The sequence below is a fragment of the Numida meleagris genome, chromosome 6 (assembly GCF_002078875.1).
Source record: "Numida meleagris isolate 19003 breed g44 Domestic line chromosome 6, NumMel1.0, whole genome shotgun sequence".
In the NCBI taxonomy this organism is placed as follows: Eukaryota; Metazoa; Chordata; class Aves; order Galliformes; family Numididae; genus Numida; species Numida meleagris.
Window position 1 is genome coordinate 1,475,545 of NC_034414.1, and position 19,239 is coordinate 1,494,783.

The following is a 19,239-nucleotide window of genomic DNA, read 5'->3' on the forward strand; positions in this document are numbered from 1 at the left end:
GGGGGGGGGGGGGGAGCAAGGAATGGTGCAGACAGGCAGCAGCAAGCCCCCAGGGGGGAGAACGAGAGCCAGAGAGCAGGAAGGATGCGCTAGGAGAAGACAGGCCCGCAGGAAGGGGGAAAAGCTTGCATTGACAGAGCGGGGAGGAAGCCGGCACGAGGCCGCCAAGATGGCACGGGAAGATCAATAGAGCAACCACCGCTGGGACTCCACGTCTGTGTGATTCGTCAAGTTTTATTACTGTCATTAACCACGACGTCGGACTGCTTCCATTGACCCCCCCCACCCCCACCCCCAAAGCATTCCTCTTGTTCTAGTCCATTAGTAAACTTCCCTTATAAATAACTTACAGACAGAGAAGCGGGGTTGGTGGGGAAAAAGTGCTGAGCAAGGCAGACGCCGTTTCCGCTGGCAGCCCTGGTTTCCCATCAGCTAGTGTTTCCTGAGAAGGGGAATCCCAAATCCACCCCTGGGCACCACAGGGGAGCGGCTGAGCGTGCACCACTGACTTCCCCCTGCGACCTGGGCACACCCCACGGGGCAGCGCCAGCGTTGCTTAGTGTACAAGCACACCGAGCACCCCCAGGCAGCGTGGGGAAGGGTTTTGCCACCTGAAAGGGGCAGCGTTGGGATGCGCTTCTCTTTTGGGGCGCGCTGGTGGCTTCTCCCCGCTGCCACGCACCTGTGAGCCCAGCTGCTTCCACCTCTTATTTCAGGAAGGCCCCTTGCAGGCAGCAAACGCCCTGCGGCCGAAATACTGTGATTCCCACTGTGCCTTCGGGATACCTGTGAAGAAGCTGGGAGTTCCTATGCTACGTGTGTTATAAACAGGAGGTCCCAGAGGACTGCCTGCTCGCACACAGAGGGGTCAGGCCCTATCAGTGCCCAGCTGGCTGCCTGGGTGTTATAGCAGAGCTTGGACGATCCCGTTGGGAAGCAGCTGCTTCAGCCAGCCAGCAACCACTCCAAAATGATCCTAAAGAGGTGTGGCTGCTACTGCATCTCTCACCCTATGCAACGCTCTGGTGCAGAGCCACGCTCTGGGCTCACTCCTCTTCCTCAGTCCACAAGAGGAGGGAGCAGCAGAGGACGCTGTCTGGTTTAGTTGCCAGGCCAAGCGGGGCGCGGGGAGTTCCCAGGTGGGGGGTGGTACCCATAGGGCGGCCCTGGTGGATAGGGAGGCTGAGGGGGGATGGGGAAACTGGGGAGGGGAGGCTGTGTGGGGTAGGGACACTGAGGCCGCCCGGCCCCGGGGGGCGTGTAGGGTGGGTAGCCAGGTCTGGGTGGCGGAGTGGAGGGAAAGGAGGGGGCATGCGGAGGGCCCCGGGATGGAGACCAGGAGTAGGCTGGTGCAGGCGAGGCGCCCGGGGGAGCCTTGGGGTAGCCTGGTGCGGAGTCGGCAGCCTGCAAGGGTGGGTAGGGGGCACCTGGAGGAGGCTGGTAGGGAAAGGCAGGCTGGGTGCTGGGCTGAGAGGCAGCAACGTGGCCCGAGGGGAGCGGGGCGCCGGCAAAAGGAGCGGGTGGGAGAGCTCCGTGCGCCGTGGGGCCGAGCGGCATGGCTGGGGCCGGGCTATAGGGCAGCGGCAAGGAAGGAGACCCTGATGGGACGGGCAGTGGCTGCGGTGGGTCCACGGGTGCACAAGGAGGCTGCTGCTGCTGTGAGTCCCTGACAGGCTCCTGTGGCGCTCGCGACTTCCGCAGCACCTCCTGCAGCTTTTCCACCTTGACCCGGCGCAAGTGGGACAACTTCCTCATCACCGAGAACTGCTCGAGGAAGGTCTCCAGGGCTACCTCACCCTCCAGGAACTTCTCAGCCATTTTCTGGAAGAGAAGACAGCACAACATCCCTCAGCGTTGCCTCCCCGGATCCACTTGGGGGTTGATGTCTCTCTCAGAAGACCGCCGCACCGCATACAAGCAAAGAAAGAGCAATCCAATCTTTTATGGAGCAACAACGTCAAGGCACAAAAAGACAACCCTCGATTTAAGGGATTAGGTTTGGGAGCATTAACTGCAAGACTCTGAAAACTAGTCTCACCTCAGACTCCTCTTCAATTTTTTGGCTTTCCACCTGCAGGAGATCCAGCAACATCTGAGGATGCATTGCGGCTGAAAATTTCTCTGGGGAAACGAGCAGCAGAGAAATAAACACAGAACAGGGTAAAAACACCAGCACGCTGCCCTGTCTAACAGAGATCATGACCTGTTCCACAGCTTTGCACTGTGACACAAGGAAAACCTAAAGCAGAAGGAGCTCTCTTCCTCACTGTCACATTTCTGTGCCCCATGTGCTTTTCCAAGAGTGCCTTCCTGCCTTGGAAAATGTTGATGCAAGGAAAAGATCTGACAAGGAAACAGCCTTAACCACTGCCACACCTGATCAGTACTTAAAGGGAGCTTATAAACACGGGAGAAAGATCTTTTACACAGGCAGTGAGGCCCTGGCACAGGCTGCTCAAGGAAATTGTGCATGCCCCTGTATGGGAACTTCTGAGTCAGGACCTGAACCACTGATTGAGCACCTGGAGGAAAGACCCTGTCAGCCCTGGGAGCACAGGTGAAGGCAATTCACCTGGGTGATGGGAAGCCAGGTTCCACCCCTCTTAGGCCTCATTTAAGGGCTGACTGTGAGTGAGGAAGGATCTCTTTCTGGAGGTCCCTCCTTGGTGGAAACTTTGTGCTGTGAGCCCAGAATCTTCTGATACAGGTGAGCCATCTGCTTCCCTTCATTTGTAGCACCTTGCTATTGTCCTGGTCCTTCTGCCTCTTTTGTAATGCCTTTTCCATAGTGTTGGTCCTTTTGATTGCTACAGCCTCTCATCCCTAGAAGTGCCTAAGGCCAGGCTGGATGGGGTCCTGGGCAGCTCAATGTGGTGGGGGACAACCTGCCCATGGCACGCACTGAGCTTTAAGGTCCCTTCCAACCCAACCAGTGTGTGGTTCTGCAATTATAAGAAAGGAAGTGAGACTGGAGTCGCTCACCCAGCTTTGCCTTCTGCTCCTTACAGTGTTCAGCAAGCTTTTGCAGCTCCTCGTACTTGCTGGAGAGCTCAGAGCGTCCTGTCTCCAGCGGGACCTGGAATTTCAGGTTCTGCTCGGCAAGGCTGCGGTTGGCAGCGAGCGCCATCTCCCTCTCCAGCTGCAGCTCCTGCACCTGAGGAGCAGAGCCCACGGTCAGCACGGTGCCACGCGCCCAGCCCTCACCTGGCTGCCTCACATTGCTGCTGCTCACCTCCCTGGACTCCAGGGCCAAGCGCTCGATCTCCGCAGCATCCTCCTGCAGGGCCTGCAGCTCCTCCACGGTACGGTTCTTCAGGGTGTCCATGCTCAGTGCAGCCACAGGCTCCTAGGATGGGGAAAGGGCTTCAGAGAACCAGGAAGGCTGGAAGAGACGACTGAGATCATCTCGTCCAAGCGCAGCCCGCCCCCACCACGCCCACTGAGCCCTGTCGGTGTCATATCTCCATGGTTCCTGAACGTGCCCGGGGACAGTGAGCCCACCACACCCCAGGCAGCCTGTGCCGCTGCCTCAGCGCTCTTTTTGAGAAGAAATCTTTCCTCACATCCAACCTGAACCTCCCCAGAGTCAAACGAAGACAAAAGCCCACCGGAATCAAGCAACGATCCGATGAAGGGCATAGAAACTGCTTCAGTGAACCACTCGAAACTGAACTCGAGGAAGAATCAGTAAGGCCAAGAGCAGAGCAAGAAGGAAAACGCTGTTTATAACCATTCTTTCATCGGCAAACGGCGTTCCTCTTACTCACAGAGCACCCGGAAGGCCCGCTTGCTTGTGTCAGGCGCTTCTGTCAAGGCTCTCCTCCCTTCGGCCCGCTTCCCCCCAGCTCCGTCCCCGCTCGGGGCTCAGCGCGGAGCCCCCTCCGCCAACGCGAGGCTGCCCAAGGCGGCACGGGAAGGCCGCAAGCAACGGCGGGCGCAAGGCCCGGCCTCGCTCCGCCCGGCTTCGGGCCGCCGGGCCGCGCTGTCACCGGCTTCCGGCGCGACACCGGAAGTGAGCGCGGCCGCTGCGCGCTGCGAGGTGAGGCGCCCCCTCGTGGCGAGGGGGTGCGTGGCGCCGCCGCCATCTTGTGGCCTGGGCTCCGTGCGGCCTCGGGAGCTGAGCTGGGTTTGCGGCTGGAGCTGAAGCGGAGCCTGGATTGTCACGGCCCCAGTGCGGGGGATCCATACAGGGAGCTCCTTTGTGCTGTGTAAAGCACCTCACGCTGAGCAGCAGCTGCTGCTCTCAGTGTTCTGGCGTCTGCTGTCTCAGGTGGCTCAGAGTGCTGCTGGCTGTAATCCCAGTAATCCCTAGAAGAAGTGAAAGAAAAGCAAGTCCCTCCTGATTACCCATGCTATGGCCTTCTTTGCATAAAAAACACAGCAAGTGGCAAAGGCAAACACAGCTGCCATCTGCTCATGCTCTGCAGTATGCTGCCCTCCACGTTGCATGGAACCATAGAACCACGGGATGGTTGGGTTGGAAGGGTCCTTGAAGATCGTAGAACCACAGAATGCTTGGGTTGGAAGGGTCTTTGAAGATCATAGAACCACAGAATGCTTGGGTTGGNTAGAACCACAGAATGCTTGGGTTGGAAGGGTCTTTGAAGATCATAGAACCACAGAATGCTTGGGTTGGAAGGGTCCTTGAAGATCGTAGAACCACGGAATGGTTGGGTTGGAAGGGTCCTTGAAGCTCACAGTGCCATGGAACAATTGGGTTGGAAGGGACCCCAAAGCCTCCTCAGCCCCAATCCCTGTTGTGGGCTGGTTGCCACTCACCAGGTCAGCTGCCCAGAGCCCCATCTAGCCTGACCTTGAGCAAGCCCCTCTAGGGATGGGGCATCCACAGCTCCCCTCTGCTAGGGCCTCACCACTCTCTGAGTACACAATTTCCTCCTGATAACTGACATAAATCTTTCATCTTATAGTTTAAAGCTCTGTGCTGCTAGCCAAGAGGAAGAGTGGAACGTGAAGGGGACAGCAGCAAGGTCGTGGCAATACTGCAGAGGTGCTGCCATCCAAGCACATGGCTCCAGAAAGGCACCTCTGGTTCCTATGTGCCACGTGAGGACCTGTTGGCTTCTGTATGACAAACACGAGTCATGTGAATCGGATTCAGTACCCAGTGGTCCGGTCGGTGCATAGCAGGGATGATAACCTGGGCAGAACCTGATGTTATTGCAAGAAAGGGGCATGATATTCCAAAGGGAGATTGATATTTTCAAGGAGGATCGATAGCGTGAGGAACAGCCTTCAGGGATGTGGAAAGGCTGGAGCACATCCAGCTCACCATTTGTTGAACTGTAAGGGCTGAGTATGGGGTAAGAAATATTGTATGTGGATGATACCATTGAGGGAGGGTTTGATGAGTGGATCTGGTGTTGTTCACAGCTCCTTGGGCCCTGAAGTGGGAGGTGGCAGTACAAAACTGGAGCAAAGCAACACAATCAGTGCGGTGTTAAATCTTGTACAGAATTCAGCTCAACAGCCCTGATTCTATGTCACGTTTCATCTTTGTTTTTTTTTTTTTGTCTGGCCACATTCACTTGTGGTTTTGGTTTCATGTCCCTTTGAGCCTAACAGTCACTCAACTTTCTCAGCACCACGTCACAGATGTGGTTCACAAGCCAGCTGCAGCCCAACCAGCTCCTTTCCTGTACCTGCTCTCATGTAACCCTAGGTCTTCACACACCATGTGGTTCAGCCACAGACTGAGGCTGCTGGTGGCCTTGGTCACTGCCTGGGTCACCCACAGCAGATGCGAAGAGCTGGCCTCACCACCCAGAGGTCCTGACCAGGAGGGAGCCAACATCTCTCTTAATTTAATGATATTAATCAAACCTTGCTACATCAGGTTCTAGGAATTTGACGCCTTGGGAGCATTGAACCAGAATCCTATCCTCTCAGTCTGTCCGTACAGAAGGGTTTGCAAAGATGGAACAGGGAGAGGAAAACAAGTGTGCTTCCTTCGTCTGCTCTTACCCAGGTAAGCTATATCTTAGGAAGGTGATTCTTTTCAGGCTGAGCCTTTTGAACTGGTGCAAATAGAGCTCTAGGAATGGATATCTTTCCCTCAACAGAGCAAGGGTAGGTCTGCCTAGCACCTGGTCTGTTTCATAGGGCTTTTCCTGAGTTTCATCAGCGAAGTTCCTCACCATGCAAAGTGTGAATGTTCACTTCAAGTCCTGTTTGGCCCATGAGATGAGCCGTGTGATAGGTCAGTGCAGCATCAGTGTTGGTGCCCAGTCTTGTACAGTTTCCATTGAGACTTCTTGTGCACCTGGCCACTAGGGCCGGCTGACTGACTCCCACCTTGAGACTGTTGTGTTCCTGACAAAGCCACACAGGGACCAGCCAGAGTTATTTGCCACTCAAATCCAAGTCACCTTGCCTTCTTTTGTGTCCAAAAGTAAGGCACCTCTTACTCTGCTTTCCCAGCTGTGATGACACTTCAGGATGCGCAGGCTTCTTGGTTGTGTCTTTCCTGGCTTGAATACAGTAGCTGCCGAAAGGCACATTGAGAGCAGCCACATCTCCCTGACGTTGTCCAGCTCTTGGTCAATCTGTGACTGTGAAGTGAGGGTCCCCGTGCTCTATTTCCTTCTCTTCTCCATTGTTCATTAAAATGACCATCCTGTTTTAAGGCAGGCCTACCCCTTCACAGCCTGCTTCCCATCGGGAGGCGATCTGATTATGAAATCATTAGCCCTTGAGGAAAAAAACTGTTTTCCAAGAACTTCCTTTAGGCCTCCCAGTGGAAAAACCTGCGTTTCTTATCAGGCTTGCCAGGCACATGCAGAAGCTTGACGTATGAGCAAACAGGCAGCGGCCCCAGGGCCTCACCCCCCCCCACCCCCGTGTTGGCCACCAGGCCGGCCCTGCTCCTTGCCAATGAGTTGCCTGTGGGCTCTGAGCCCTTCTTTGACCTTCACCAGTGGTGCCACCACAGAGCCCCTGGGGGGCATCATGGATGTGAGTGTGGCTGTTGATGTCTGCAGGCCTGCTTGTTTTGGGGAAGTCCCAGCAGCAGCCCTGGGAAAGAGGAAGATCTGCTTTTGGCCAATCTCGGAACCGCTCAGCCTCTGGATCTGCGTGTCTGCCCTTGCTGGTGGTAGAATCATATGGTAGTTAGGCTGAAAGAGACCAAGTTACGGAATAAAAGTTTCACAACACATATCCTGATCACGAGGATTTCCCCAATTTGTGTTTTTTAAATGCAATGAGAGCATTTGCTCAAAACTTCCTCTGTTCCCAGCAGGAAGACTGCCATACGGGCAGGCTGTTGTCCCCTGCGTGGTGGATATTGGGCATCTCAGCCCTTCTACCCTTACCATCACCTGCAAGACCCTACCAGGCTGCTCTCCCTTCCTTTCTCTGGTGCAGTTAGCATCCATCTTCCCATCTCCACTTGCAGGAAGTGGGGCTGAGGCTGGTGCTTGCTGCCTTAGGCTCCCTCTGTTTTCCTCCAGTGCCCTGTGCACAGGACAAGGTGACCGTGCCGGCTCATGCATGTGGCACCACAATGCCCGAACCGGAGCTGGGCACCTCTGACGCAACCACGTGTGGGTGACCTCTGTGTTGTCCTGGCCAGCAGCATCCCAAGTGGGTCCCACTTTTATCCCCTAATTGGTCCCAGTTTCATCCTCCACGTCCCCAACCAGCCCCGCATCTCCCACAGCCTCCCCGTGGCACTGCAGGATGCTGGGATGTGTTTTTCCCCCAGGCTGAGCCTTCCCTAAGCATCCCATGCCATGGTGGAGGAGATGGCAAGCCATCAGCTTGACATTCCCCTGGTGTCCTCTGCGGACATTGTGATAACTCCCCCCTGACCGTTTGCCTTTCTTATCGGGGCTGCTGGCCAAACAACCATGGGGCTGTATATAAGGAGCTCCACTGGGGCACCCAGCACATTCGGCGCTTCACCGCTGGCATTGGCAACTTGCTACCAAGAACCACGATGAAGCTGCTCCTGCTCCTCGGCTTGGTGGCCCTGGCCCAATGCCATGTCCACAGGTGAGAGCTGTGGTGGTGGGTGTGTGATGGGTCTTAGTGGGGATGGGGGACGGCCTGCACCCCGCAACCATGGCTGTGGCCAAGGCACAGGATGGGCATCCCCAAAACTTCCCTGCCCTGATCCCCGTCCCTGCCCTGAGCCCGATCTCTCCCACGCTGTAGGGTCCCGTTGAGGAAGGGGAAGACCCTGCGGCAGCAGCTGAAGGAGCATGGCTTGCTGGAGGACTTCCTGAAGAAGCATCCCTACAACCCGGCCTCCAAATACAACCCTGTCCTCGCTGCCTCTTCCTCCTTTGAGCCCATGCAGAACTACATGGATGTGAGCAGGGGGCTGGCACAACCTGAGGGCTGCTAGCCCCTCGCCACCTCTCTCATCACCTTCCTGTCCCCCTAACCTCCTTCCACAGACTTCGTACTATGGCACCATCTCCATCGGCACCCCGCAACAGGACTTCACCGTCATCTTTGACACTGGCTCCTCCAACCTGTGGGTGCCCTCCGTGTATTGCACCAGCTCGGCCTGCAGTGAGTGCCCCTGTCCCCGAGGGCTGGGGGATGATGTCCCCTTTGGCCACCTGTTGTCACCTTGCCCTGGGTGCCTAAGGGCGGGATGGGCTGTGACCATCCCTCTCTCATACCTGCAGGCAACCACAATCGCTTCAACCCCTCCGAGTCCTCCACCTACGTGAGCACCAACGAAACCGTCTACATCGCCTATGGCACCGGCAGCATGAGTGGCATCCTGGGCTATGACACCGTCACCGTAAGGCGGCAGTGCTTCAGCTGCCCATCTCATGGGACCTGGGGACGTGGGGATGCCGTGTGCCCCTACCCAGCCCATTCTGCTCTCCCCATCTCTCCTACCAGGTCTCGAACATTGAGGTCCAAAATCAGATCTTTGGGCTGTCTGAGACTGAGCCCGGCTCGTTCTTCTACTACTGCAACTTTGATGGCATCCTGGGCCTGGCCTTCCCCAGCATCTCCTCCTCTGGGGCCACCCCTGTCTTTGACAACATGATGAACCAGGACCTGGTGGCCCAGGACCTCTTCTCTGTCTACCTGAGCAAGTAGGTCCCACAGAGGAGGTTCTTTCTTTGAGGGTCCCACAGAGGCTTCGGCACCATGTCCTCTCGGTGCTGTGGGGATCCTGGGCCACTGGACCACTGTACCTAATGGCTGCTCCTACAGGGATGGGGCATCAGGCAGCTTTGTCCTCTTTGGCGGCATCGACTCCGATTACACCACCAATGGCATCCAGTGGGTCCCACTCTCTGCTGAAACCTACTGGCAGATCACCATGGACAGGTATTGTTGGCGGTGATGCGACAGGGCGAGGGTGGTGACTTTCTATAGCTCACCTCGAGTTTCCTTGCAGGGTCACCGTTGGCAGCGATTACATCGCCTGCTTCTTGACCTGCCAGGCCATTGTGGACACCGGCACCTCGCTGCTAGTCATGCCCGAAAGTGCCTACAATCGCGTCCTCAGTGACCTGGGTGTCGGCTCCAATGGCGAGGTGAGGCGGGAGGTCCTGGGGACTCAGGATCCTCCCTGAAGGCCAAGGTCCTGCCATGGGACATGCAGTTCCAGGAGGGCCACTGACCCCATGTCCCCCACAGGTCAGCTGTGATGCCATCAGCCAACTGCCTGACGTCACCTTCCACATCCACGGCCATGCCTTCACCCTGTCACCCAGCGCCTATGTGCTGAACGTGAGCACCCTTGGGGATGGCGATGGGGACGAGGATAGGGATGGGGGATGGAGATAGGGATGGGCTCTTCTGGGTGTCCTGGGCAGCTGGTGATGGTCTCCATCCTTGCCCTCAGGAGGAAGGGACCTGCAGCCTCGGCTTCGAGAACATGGGCACCCCCACCGAGTTGGGTGAGCAATGGATCCTTGGCGACATCTTCATCCGCGAGTACTACGTGATCTTTGACAGGGGCAACAACAGGGTGGGCTTCTCCCGCCTGTTCTGAGCCCATTCAGCCCCTGGCTACGCCAGCCCCCACGCTCCTGCCCCCCACTGCCGCTGTCACTGAGCACAATAAAGCCTTGGAAACGCATCCATGTGTTGAGTTTCTCTGGGAGAGGGGTCACGTCAGGCTGCAGCATCCCCATGGTGGGATTTGTTTTCCCCCTACCATGATGCTTGCTGGCCAGAAGTGTCCGGGGCCCAGGGCCAAGCCCTTGCTGCGCTGGCAGGGCTCACCCATGCTGTGTTTGTTCCTGGCACACGGCTTGGTGGCACTTGTTGGCAGCACCAACGCTGAGCCCTTGGCAACTCCCAGCTGGCTCGACCCCAGCCTCCAGCGCTCCACACACGTCTTCCTGTGCATGGAAGGAACAGCCAGAAGATTCGTCCCGGGGATGCAAAGAGTGGTGCTGGTGATGCTGCTTGGTGCCACTGCATCCCTTGGCGCCCTGTGGTTCACCCAGCTGTGTGAACACCCCACACCTCCAAGCAAGGCAGCGGGCGGCCCGTTAAGTGGCAGGAGAGCAGTGGCATGACAGCAGGAAGCTGATAGGTGCCAGGGGCCTGGTGCCAAGGCAGCAGGTGGCTAATAAGTGCCACCAAGAGAGGTGAAAGGGCTGGCTTATCGGGGTGCTGGCACGCCTCATCCGGGAGCGCCTCTGTGTGCCATGATTTAAGGGCAGGCACCTTGCAGCGCTGCGCTGCGTCCCTGGGCCATGCGGTGGCTGTGGCTGATGGGGCTGGCAGTAGCCACCCATGCCCTGATGACCAGGTAGGGGACACTGGTGGTGACGGTGGGACCCAAGCCTTGTGCTCGGCCCTGTGCTCAGCTGCAGCTTTTCCCACAGGGTCCCTTTGCAGCAGAGGAAAACGCCGCAGCGAGTGCTGCGGGACGGCGGGGTGCTGGGGGAGCTCCTGCTGCAGCAAGCCCCCTCCCCGGCAGCCAAGCATCGCCGCACCACCACCACGGAGCTCTTGGAAAACTACATGGATGTGAGCGCGGGGTGCTCGGCAGGGTCACCGGTGACTGGGGGGGATTCTGGGGAGTGTGGGAAGCAGAACCCTCCCACAACACGCCCTGTGTTGGTAGCTGAGCTACGTGGGCACCATCTCCATCGGCACGCCGCCCCAGCAGTTCTCCGTCATCTTTGACACCGGCTCGGCCAACCTGTGGGTGCCCTCGGTGTACTGCTCCAGCCCGGCTTGCGGTGAGTGTCACTGGGCCCCGGGGCACCAGGGGGGGCTGCACCCCTCCTGCCCTGCTCAGCTCTCCCCGTTCCTGCAGCCACCCACCGACGCTTCGACCCGGCGCGTTCCTCCACCTACCGCGGCACCACCACCAGCGTGGCCACCTGGTATGGCACCGGCAGCATGGTCGGCGTGCTGGGCTACGACACCGTCACGGTGAGCACCCGGGGGGCACAGAACCAGTAGGGGGAGGGGGGGGCATGTGGTGCACCCCAAGCCTCCCCGCTCTCCCCGTCAGGTTGGGAGCATCCAGGTGCGGAACCAGATGGTTGGGCTGAGCCAGTGGGAGCCCGGCTCCTTCCTCGTCCACGTGCCCTTCGATGGCTTCGTGGGGCTGGCCTTCCCCCGCATCGCCTCCTCTGGTGCTACCCCGCTGTTTGACAGCATGATGAGCCAAGGCCTGGTGGCTCAGGATCTCTTTTCCATCTACCTCACCCCGTAAGTACATAGGAAAAACTCCGGCGGACTCGGGGCTAAAGCCGAGCTGTGGGTACAAACATTAGCCACGGGGAAAGCTTCACGTCGGGGTGACCCCAAGACACGCACATCTCCCATCTGGGAGCAGAATTCTGGTCCATGAGGACTGGAGGGCACTGGCACCCCATGGAGAACCCCGTGCTGCCTCCCCCCCGGCAGTGACGAGCGGAACGGCAGCTTTGTGCTCTTCGGTGGCATCGACGATTCCTACTTCACCGGGAACCTGAGCTGGATCCCGCTGACCTCTCAAACCTACTGGCAAATCAAGGTGGACAGGTAGTGCTGGGACACGGCATGGACGGGGGGGGGGGACTTGTCACCAGGAGGACGACCTGCCTGAGGGACAAGCTGTGCCCCCAGGATCACCGTGCACGGCCTCCCCATCGCCTGCGCCCGTGGCTGCCAGGCCATTCTGGACAGCGGCACCTCGATGCTGGCGGGCCCTGGCCTCAGCATCCGCCGCATCCACGATGAGATGGGAGCCATGCGCGGCCCCAGCGGTCTGGTGAGCACAGGGGGCAGGGACAGGACAGCGGCGGCTTCCAGCTGGGGCTGAGGCCGGGCTGTCCCCTCCCCGGCAGCACACGGTGAGATGCAGCTCCGTCCTGCCCGACATCGTCTTCGTCATCGCCGGCACGCAGTTCCCCCTGCCGCCCCAAGCCTACATCCTCCAGGTGAGCCCCCGGCCCTGGCACACCGTGCCTGTGGGCTGCCCACCGCTGACCACGTCCCCATTCCCACCCCCTCCAGATGAAGGATGGCTCCTGCGCGAGCGGCTTTGAAGCCTACGCCCTGCCCACGGCTGCTGATGAGCTCTGGGTCCTCGGGAGCATCTTCCTGCGTCGCTACTACAGCGTCTTCCACCGGGCCAACAGCATGGTGGGGCTGGCGCCCGCCGCCTAGGGCATGCCACGCTCAGAGAGTCATGGAACCATCAAGGTTGGAACCATCAAGGTTGGAACCGTCAAGGTTGGAGAAGACCTTTAGGACCGTCCAGTTGAACTGCTGACCCACCCCCGCCGTGCCCACCGACCACGTCCCTCAGTGCCACACCTCCATGGATCCTGATTACCTCCTTTGAGGGAGTTAGTCGTAGAGAGTAATAATATCCCCAAGACCTGCACGGTTCCTCGTGTCCCCAAACCCGAGTGGGGCTGGGTTGGGTGGGCACAAGGAGGAGCCTGGAGCGTAAATACTGGGGTAACTTTATTGGGCGGTGGAACAGCACTGGCGCCCCAGCCCCACAGCCTCTGGCACCATGGGGCGTGAGGGGCCGGGGTACCCTGTGCCCGCTGCCCAAGGATGTGTCACCAGCCCTGGTTGCTCGGTGCGTCCAACTGCGCACCTCAGCGCCCCATCTCCAGCCGTGCCTGGCCAGCCAGGCCCTCTAATCCGGCAGCCTTCCTCCTCCTCCTCCTCCAGGTGTGGGTGGTTCTATGTGTCCGTGTCCACGTCCCCGGGCTGTCCCTGAGCATCCTGCCTCGAGCTGGGGCTGCTGCTGAGGGCTGGGGGTCCTGTGGCCTTGCCAGGGCAGCCCGATGGGGGGCTCGGGGTGTTGGGAGGGGGCTCCCCCCCCAGAGAGGTGCTGAGGGGGGTGGTGTGGAGCAGGACCTGGGCCAGGCGGTGGCGGGGGGACTGGGGTGTGCCCTTGTGGGATGGCGATGGGGACAAGGATGGGGATGGAGATGGGGATGGAGATGAGGAGGATGGCTCTGGGGTTGGGGATGGGGACAGAGATGGGGACGCGTCACTGCTCTGCAGCTGGCCATCTGCTGCAGAGAGAGAGATGCCCGTGGTTAGCTTCATTTCCCCCTAGAATTCCTGCGTCCCACACTGGGGACCAAAGCCACATTGGGGCACCCACACATGGGGGTGGTACCTTGGCAAGGGGGGCAGCAGGCGGCGGGCTCGGTGCAGGAACGGGGACACGGCCTCTCCTCACAGCTCACCTCCCCAAGCTGCGGCACAGGAGGAAGAGGATGATGAAGAGGAAGATGAGGAGCTCAAGGAGGAAGGAGGCATGAGCTCACCTGGCAGGTGCAGCGGGTGCAGGGCCGGCCCTCGGGGCTGAAGCTTTGCCCGTTCACCACTTTCCTGCCCTCGTAGTTGCAGTCTAGGGGGAGAGTGCTCAGAGCAGGGGTGGGGACGCATCCCCGTGTCCCCATGTCCTCAAGTCCCTATGTCCCCTGTGTCCCTGCATCCCCGCACCCCTGGGTACTCACATCCCCGTGTTCTCGTGTCCCCACGTCTCTCTGTCCTCATGTCCCTGTGTCCCCACGTCCCCGTGTCCCCAAGTCCCCACGCCCCTGGCTTTCACCTTTACAGACGGGGCAGCACTCGCCCTCAGGGTGGAAGGGGTAGGTGCAGAAGATGGCACAGTCCACGGGCGAGCAGGCCACCGAGCCCAGCTGGGAAGAAGTGAGAGCTGGGCATCAGTGGGTCAGGGGCAGCCAAATGCCCCCACCCCAAACCCCACAGCCCTCACCAGGCAGATGCAGCTGAGGCAGGGGTCCAGGAGCGACGGGAAGGTCTCGTTGTTGTAGAAGATCCGCCCCATGTAGGTACATCCTATGGGAGGAGAGTGGGGTTGCAGTGCCCAGAGCCCCGTGTTGTCACCCTGTCCCCTGCTGTCCCCATCACCTGCCGAGCAGTCGGGGCAGCACTGCCCGGGGATGTGGATGGGGTAGGGGCATGTCTCCACGCAATCCGTCCGCTTGCAGCTCACCGAGCCGTCGGCCTGCGAGGGGGAGCAAGTGACAGAGACCTTGGGCCCATACCCAGGGGTTTGAACCCAAAGCAGAGGGGTTTAAACCCAATATGGAGGGGATGATGGAAAGGCAGAGGCCAAGACGTGGCCAAGGCAGGAGGCAGCTGGAGAGAATCCCAGCTCTGAAACTCCCCGTCCTGCCCTGAGCCCGATCCCAGAGATGCGGGGCCAGGCATGAGGACGGGGGATGAGGACGGGGATGGGACAGGGATGGGGACGGGGACGGGTAGGAGGAGTGAAGCAGAGTAGGTTCTCATTCACCTGGCAGATGCATAACTCACAGGGATCACCCGGAGACCAGATCTGTCCGATGGGAAACTCCACCCCGTTGTCATCCACAAAGCAGCCTGGAGGGGACATGGACATGGCTGGGGACAGGGGCACCTCAGCCCCTCACTCTCTTTGCCACGTGTGGGTACACGCGCTCCCCAAACACCACCTGAACCCCGTGCCAATGCATCCCCAAACCCCTGCCCCCTACCCGCTGCCCCACACCCCAGCTCACCCGAGGGGCGCGGGGGGTCCTTGCAGCTGAAGCAGCACTGCCCGGGACGCAGCTGCTGCTGGTGCTGGGGACAATCCAGCGCTGGGCATGGGGCGAAGGAGCACTCCACCTCTCCGCCCTGTGGGGAGAAGGGCGCATCACCCAGCAGCTCTGTGCCACCTGCGGGACCACGAGCAGCGCCCTGGACCCACCCGGCAGACACAGGTGGTGCACTCGTCCCCATCCAAGCTGAAGCGGGCTCCGTGCGCGTAGGTCCGGCCACGGAAGCTGCACTTTGCTGGGCAGGAAGGAGGCAGCGAGGGCTGAGATGGGGAGCTGAGCCCCCCCAGAACCCCATGCGTGAGGCACAGCCACCCGCAGCCACTCGATCTCCTCGGGTAGGACCCCACCTGGCTGGCAGGTGCAGCAGTTGGGAGGTGAGGCGCTGGGGCAGGAGCCTGGGGGGCACTCAGGGGAGATGCAGGAGATATTGCCGGCCTGCAGGGAGGAACGTGGGGCGGTCATGGGGTGAACGAAGGGCATCAGCCCCGGCACGTGGCGGTGCATCGTTCGGAGGTGGCACGGATCCCATAGCCCGGTGCGTCCCAGCGATGCTGTGAGCACCCGGGACAGGGACCGGGGGACTGTCCCCAGCCCCGTCCCACTGCACGCCACTCACCAGGCACACGCAGATGGTGCAGTTCCCATCTGACGGGGTGAAGACTTCTCCCTCGGCGTGGGCCACGCCATTGCTCAGGCAGCCTGCGAGCCGGGAGTCAGAGGGGGCGGCAGTGGGGCACGGGAATGGGGGGGGCCGGGGCTCACCTGTGCAGCTGGGGCAGCAGCCCCCAGCTGGGGCGGGCAGAGGGTGGGAGCACGGTACGAGGCAGGTGATGGCCTCGCAGAGCACTTGGCCTCCCTGCTGGGGTGGGCATGGCTCAGGCACGGCACGGGGACGTGGGGATACGGGGATGTGTGGGCACGGGTACGTGGAGCGCTCACCTGGCAGCTGCAGCTCTGGCACCCCGGCTCCGTCCAGCGAGCGCCCGGCTCCTGGGGAGCCCCGCGGTGCCAGCAGCGAGGGGCCGGTGTGGGAGTCCCGGGGGGCGGCTCCATGGCATCGTGAGGGGAGGGAGGAATAGACGTGCCCGGTGCCGCGGCGGGGAGGTGAGGGGAGGGGAGCAGGAGGGGTCCCCCAGCTCCGGGAGGGAGTAGGACGAGCGTAGGGGGGTGCTGCAGGGACTGCAGGATGGGCGAGGGCGCCAGGATGGCCTTGGGGAAGCCTGGCAGGGAAGGAGAAAGGCGTCAGCCCGGGGACTTTGGGGGTTCCCAGGTGGAGGAGCAGCCGGTTACCTTCGCAGGACACCCTGTCCCTGCTGAGCCGGTAGCCGGGCCGGCAGGAGCAGAGGAAGCTGCCCGGTGTGTTGTGGCAGGCGTGCTGGCAGGCGCGGCGCTCGCCTGGCTGCCGGCACTCGTTGACATCTGGGGGATGCGGAACACGTCGGCGTCCCCAGCGGCGTCACCCGCGGCCGGGCACCGTGCGCCCGCCGTGCACGGCACGCGGCACTCACCCACGCAGGAGTGCCGGTTCCCGTGGAGGTGGTAGCCGGGCCGGCAGGAGCAGCGGTAGCTGCCCACGCTGTTCTTGCAGCGGTGCTGGCACGGCGTGGCCAGGCACTCGTCCGTATCTGGGGGGGCAGAGGCTGAGGCTCAGCACCCCGGCTCAGCAGCCCCCCACCAGCCCCCCGGCCCCGCGCACCCTGGCAGCTGTGGCGGTTGGCGGCGAGCTGCATGCCGGGGCCGCACTCGCAGACGAAGCCACCCTCGGTGTTGACGCACGGCCCCTCGCAGGCGGCACTCAGGCACTCGTTGATGTCTGTGGGCGAAAGGGGACGGAGCTGGGGGCTGGGGAACACTGGGAATCCCCCCTCCCCGCCCCCCGCCACGCCGCGCTACCCCCAGCTGACCATTGCAGCGGACGCCGGTGTCCGTCTCCACCATGGAGAAGCCGAGGGGACAGACGCGGGCCACCTCCTGGCACCCGCCGTGGTTACAGGAGAGGTCGCAGCCGTACTCCCCGCAGTTCCCCAGCGGCTCTGGAAGGCAAAGAGTGGCTCTGCGGGGCACCAGGGGCAGCCCGGAACACACCCGCGTGTCCCCGGCCCCGTGGCACGCGGAGGGGATGGTGGCCCTACCTGGGCAGGTGACGCCCCGCTCTCCGTCGGGGCAGGAGCAGAGGTTGGGCGCAATGCAGAAGCCGCTGCCGCAGCCGAAGGAGCAGAGCGCTGCGGGGCGCGGGAACGTGAGGGCGCGGGGACCCCCACCTGGTGCCGGCCCCGGTGCCCGTACTCACGCAGGATGCACTGCCCGCTGCCCGGAGCCAGCATCCAGCCGGGGCAACATCCGCTGCCGAAAGCCGAGAAGCAGATGTGGGGCCCCACGTGGCGCCTGGGAGCAGGGGGCGAAGGATGAGGTCAGCCCGTGCCGAGCCCCACGGACTCGGTGGGGGAGATGATGGGGACGGGGTATAGGGGGGGGGGTTGGGGGCACGAGGGAGCGGGCGCGCTGAATGCGCTGCAGGACGGATGTGAGGAGAGGGATGCGGTGGGACAGAGGGGCAGCGGAGACGCATCCCTGCCCAGGATGGAGACGTGGGGAGCGGGAGTCCACGAGGGTGACGGTGGCCGGGTGGCCGGGGAGCACGTGGGCACGGCACGGCACGGCAATCCGCCATCCCCAGGTGCGGCTGGGAGAAGGGGGAAGGAAAAAAGGGGGGGTCCCGGCTACCTCTCCACGGCAAAGCTGGCCGGCTTCTTCCTCCCGGAGTACACCCTGCCCTGCCCGCCCAGGAGGAGCAGGGACACACAGGCAACCCGGACGAGCAGCACGACCAACATGCCAGCGGCTCCGGCGGCACGCTCCCAGCGCTGCCTTCCTGCCTGCCTCGCGGCACGGGGCGCCTACCGCATGCTGGCCCTTGGCCCTGCTCCTCCTCCCGCCCGCCGGGCCGGGAACAATGCGGGGGGTGGAGGGAGGCAGAGCGGGGCGCGCCGGGGGGCCCCGATTCTCCTCTGCCCCGGCGCGGGGGAACGCGCGTGGGGATGCTCGGGCCGAACCTCGCGCCCTCGCCGCCCTTCGGCCTCAACGCCGCCGACCTTCTCCTCCTCCTCCCCGAGGGAGGGGGTCCCCGCTCTTTCGAAGCGGGGAGAACGGAGCTCGACGTCCCCCCTGCTTTCTCCTTTCCCACATCTGGCAAAGCTCCGGGCTGGCCTCTCCCCACCCCTCCTCCTCCTCCTCCTCCTCCTCCTCCTCCTCCTGGCGGCACTGGGCTGCCTTCCCAGCCCTGCACGGGGACCCACCAAAGAGGAGCACGCAGCAGATAGAGGAGCCAAAGTGCAGCGGGGAAGGGCGCGGCGAGGGGCTCCGTGGGGGCCGAAACCCCTCCAGCGCGAACCTCCCCGCGCCAGGCCGGGGGCCGAAGCGAAGGTCAAGGGCAGGTAAATGATTGATGGCACGGAGCAAAGGGCAATCCCTGCAGCAGAGCGCGGAGGAGACCCTCTGCTTGCAGCCCCAAGCTTCGCCTGCAGCATCACCCCGCGGCGTCGCCAAATCCACGCCGCCGGGGAAGCTCAGAGCGTGGCACCTGCCAGCCCGGGTTGGCTTTTAGGGAGAAGGGCCCTCCAGCAAAGGAAAGGTGCCTGCTGAAGGTCACGGTTCGCTTCCCCCATCCCAAAGGCTGCTCCCTGCTCCGGGTGGATCCGATTCCTCCCGCACCTAGGGCTCGCCAGGCAGCTCGGGGCTGCTGGAAACACCCTCGGGATGCTGCCCACCTCTCCGCCGCCGCTGCAGGAAAGGAAGAACGTAGGGAAAAACTTGGGCTAGCGTGGGGCCGAGGTGTTCAGAAGCACGTGCAGCTTTCGGAGCAAAAAGCTGAGTCGCACAGGGATGGGAAAGGAGCCGTCTCGGAGCCCTGCGCCCTGCTCCCCTCTTCTGGTGGCCCAGAGCATCCTAAGGGTGGGATGGGAGCCGGGGGAGCTCCGTTAACCCCGTGGGTTCCCAAGGGGAAGAGGGCAGCTGGGGACTCGCCAGCCCCCTCACGTGCATTTTGGCAAGAGCTCAGCCATCGGGGCAGCAGCAGGGCAGCTCAGAGCCGAACGGAGGCCAGCAGGATAATGATTAATCTACGTTTTACACGCAGAGAATTCGGGCCAGGATCCCAGCCTGGACAGAGCCTGATTTGAGAGGCGGGAGCTGGAAGGGCACGATGCTGGAAGGGCAC

General features: G+C 61.6%; 4 protein-coding genes across 7 annotated transcripts; 2 read left to right on the forward strand and 2 right to left on the reverse strand.

Moving 5' to 3' along the window:
- Positions 217–3,998, reverse strand: VPS37C (VPS37C, ESCRT-I subunit). The gene is made up of 5 exons (XM_021401129.1): positions 3,768–3,998; positions 3,233–3,346; positions 2,983–3,154; positions 2,039–2,121; positions 217–1,821 (listed from the first exon to the last, which is right to left on the reverse strand). Exons 2-5 carry the CDS (start codon positions 3,323–3,325, stop codon positions 1,102–1,104), a joined length of 1,068 nt encoding a protein of 355 aa, XP_021256804.1. The 5' UTR covers positions 3,326–3,346; positions 3,768–3,998; the 3' UTR covers positions 217–1,101.
- LOC110400840 (pepsin A) lies at positions 4,096–10,094 on the forward strand. Of its 4 annotated transcripts, none has more exons than XM_021401122.1 (10): positions 4,096–4,270; positions 4,929–8,013; positions 8,176–8,332; positions 8,421–8,538; positions 8,658–8,776; positions 8,881–9,080; positions 9,202–9,318; positions 9,389–9,527; positions 9,631–9,723; positions 9,839–10,094. In XM_021401122.1, exons 2-10 carry the CDS (start codon positions 7,958–7,960, stop codon positions 9,986–9,988), a joined length of 1,149 nt encoding a protein of 382 aa, XP_021256797.1. In that variant the 5' UTR covers positions 4,096–4,270; positions 4,929–7,957; the 3' UTR covers positions 9,989–10,094. The 4 variants fall into 4 exon arrangements, with proteins under 4 accessions (XP_021256797.1, XP_021256798.1, XP_021256799.1 ...); XM_021401123.1 differs by lacking the exon at positions 4,096–4,270 and having other exon boundaries at positions 4,620–5,321; positions 5,855–8,013; XM_021401124.1 differs by lacking the exon at positions 4,096–4,270 and having other exon boundaries at positions 4,620–5,064; positions 5,855–8,013.
- On the forward strand, positions 10,701–12,781 carry LOC110400846 (pepsin A-like). Its single transcript, XM_021401134.1, has 9 exons — positions 10,701–10,756; positions 10,833–10,977; positions 11,075–11,192; positions 11,270–11,388; positions 11,471–11,670; positions 11,869–11,985; positions 12,070–12,214; positions 12,291–12,383; positions 12,460–12,781. Exons 1-9 carry the CDS (start codon positions 10,701–10,703, stop codon positions 12,610–12,612), a joined length of 1,146 nt encoding a protein of 381 aa, XP_021256809.1. The 3' UTR covers positions 12,613–12,781.
- VWCE (von Willebrand factor C and EGF domains) lies at positions 12,899–19,203 on the reverse strand. Its single transcript, XM_021401089.1, is given in 19 exon segments — positions 12,899–13,481; positions 13,589–13,667; positions 13,740–13,822; positions 14,027–14,117; positions 14,195–14,277; positions 14,350–14,446; positions 14,738–14,823; positions 14,982–15,308; positions 15,311–15,458; positions 15,640–15,722; positions 15,786–15,879; positions 15,963–16,243; positions 16,314–16,442; positions 16,532–16,648; positions 16,720–16,836; positions 16,928–17,056; positions 17,156–17,245; positions 17,314–17,408; positions 17,748–19,203. Coding segments are annotated over 19 exon segments (2,577 nt in total). The 5' UTR covers positions 17,858–19,203; the 3' UTR covers positions 12,899–13,143.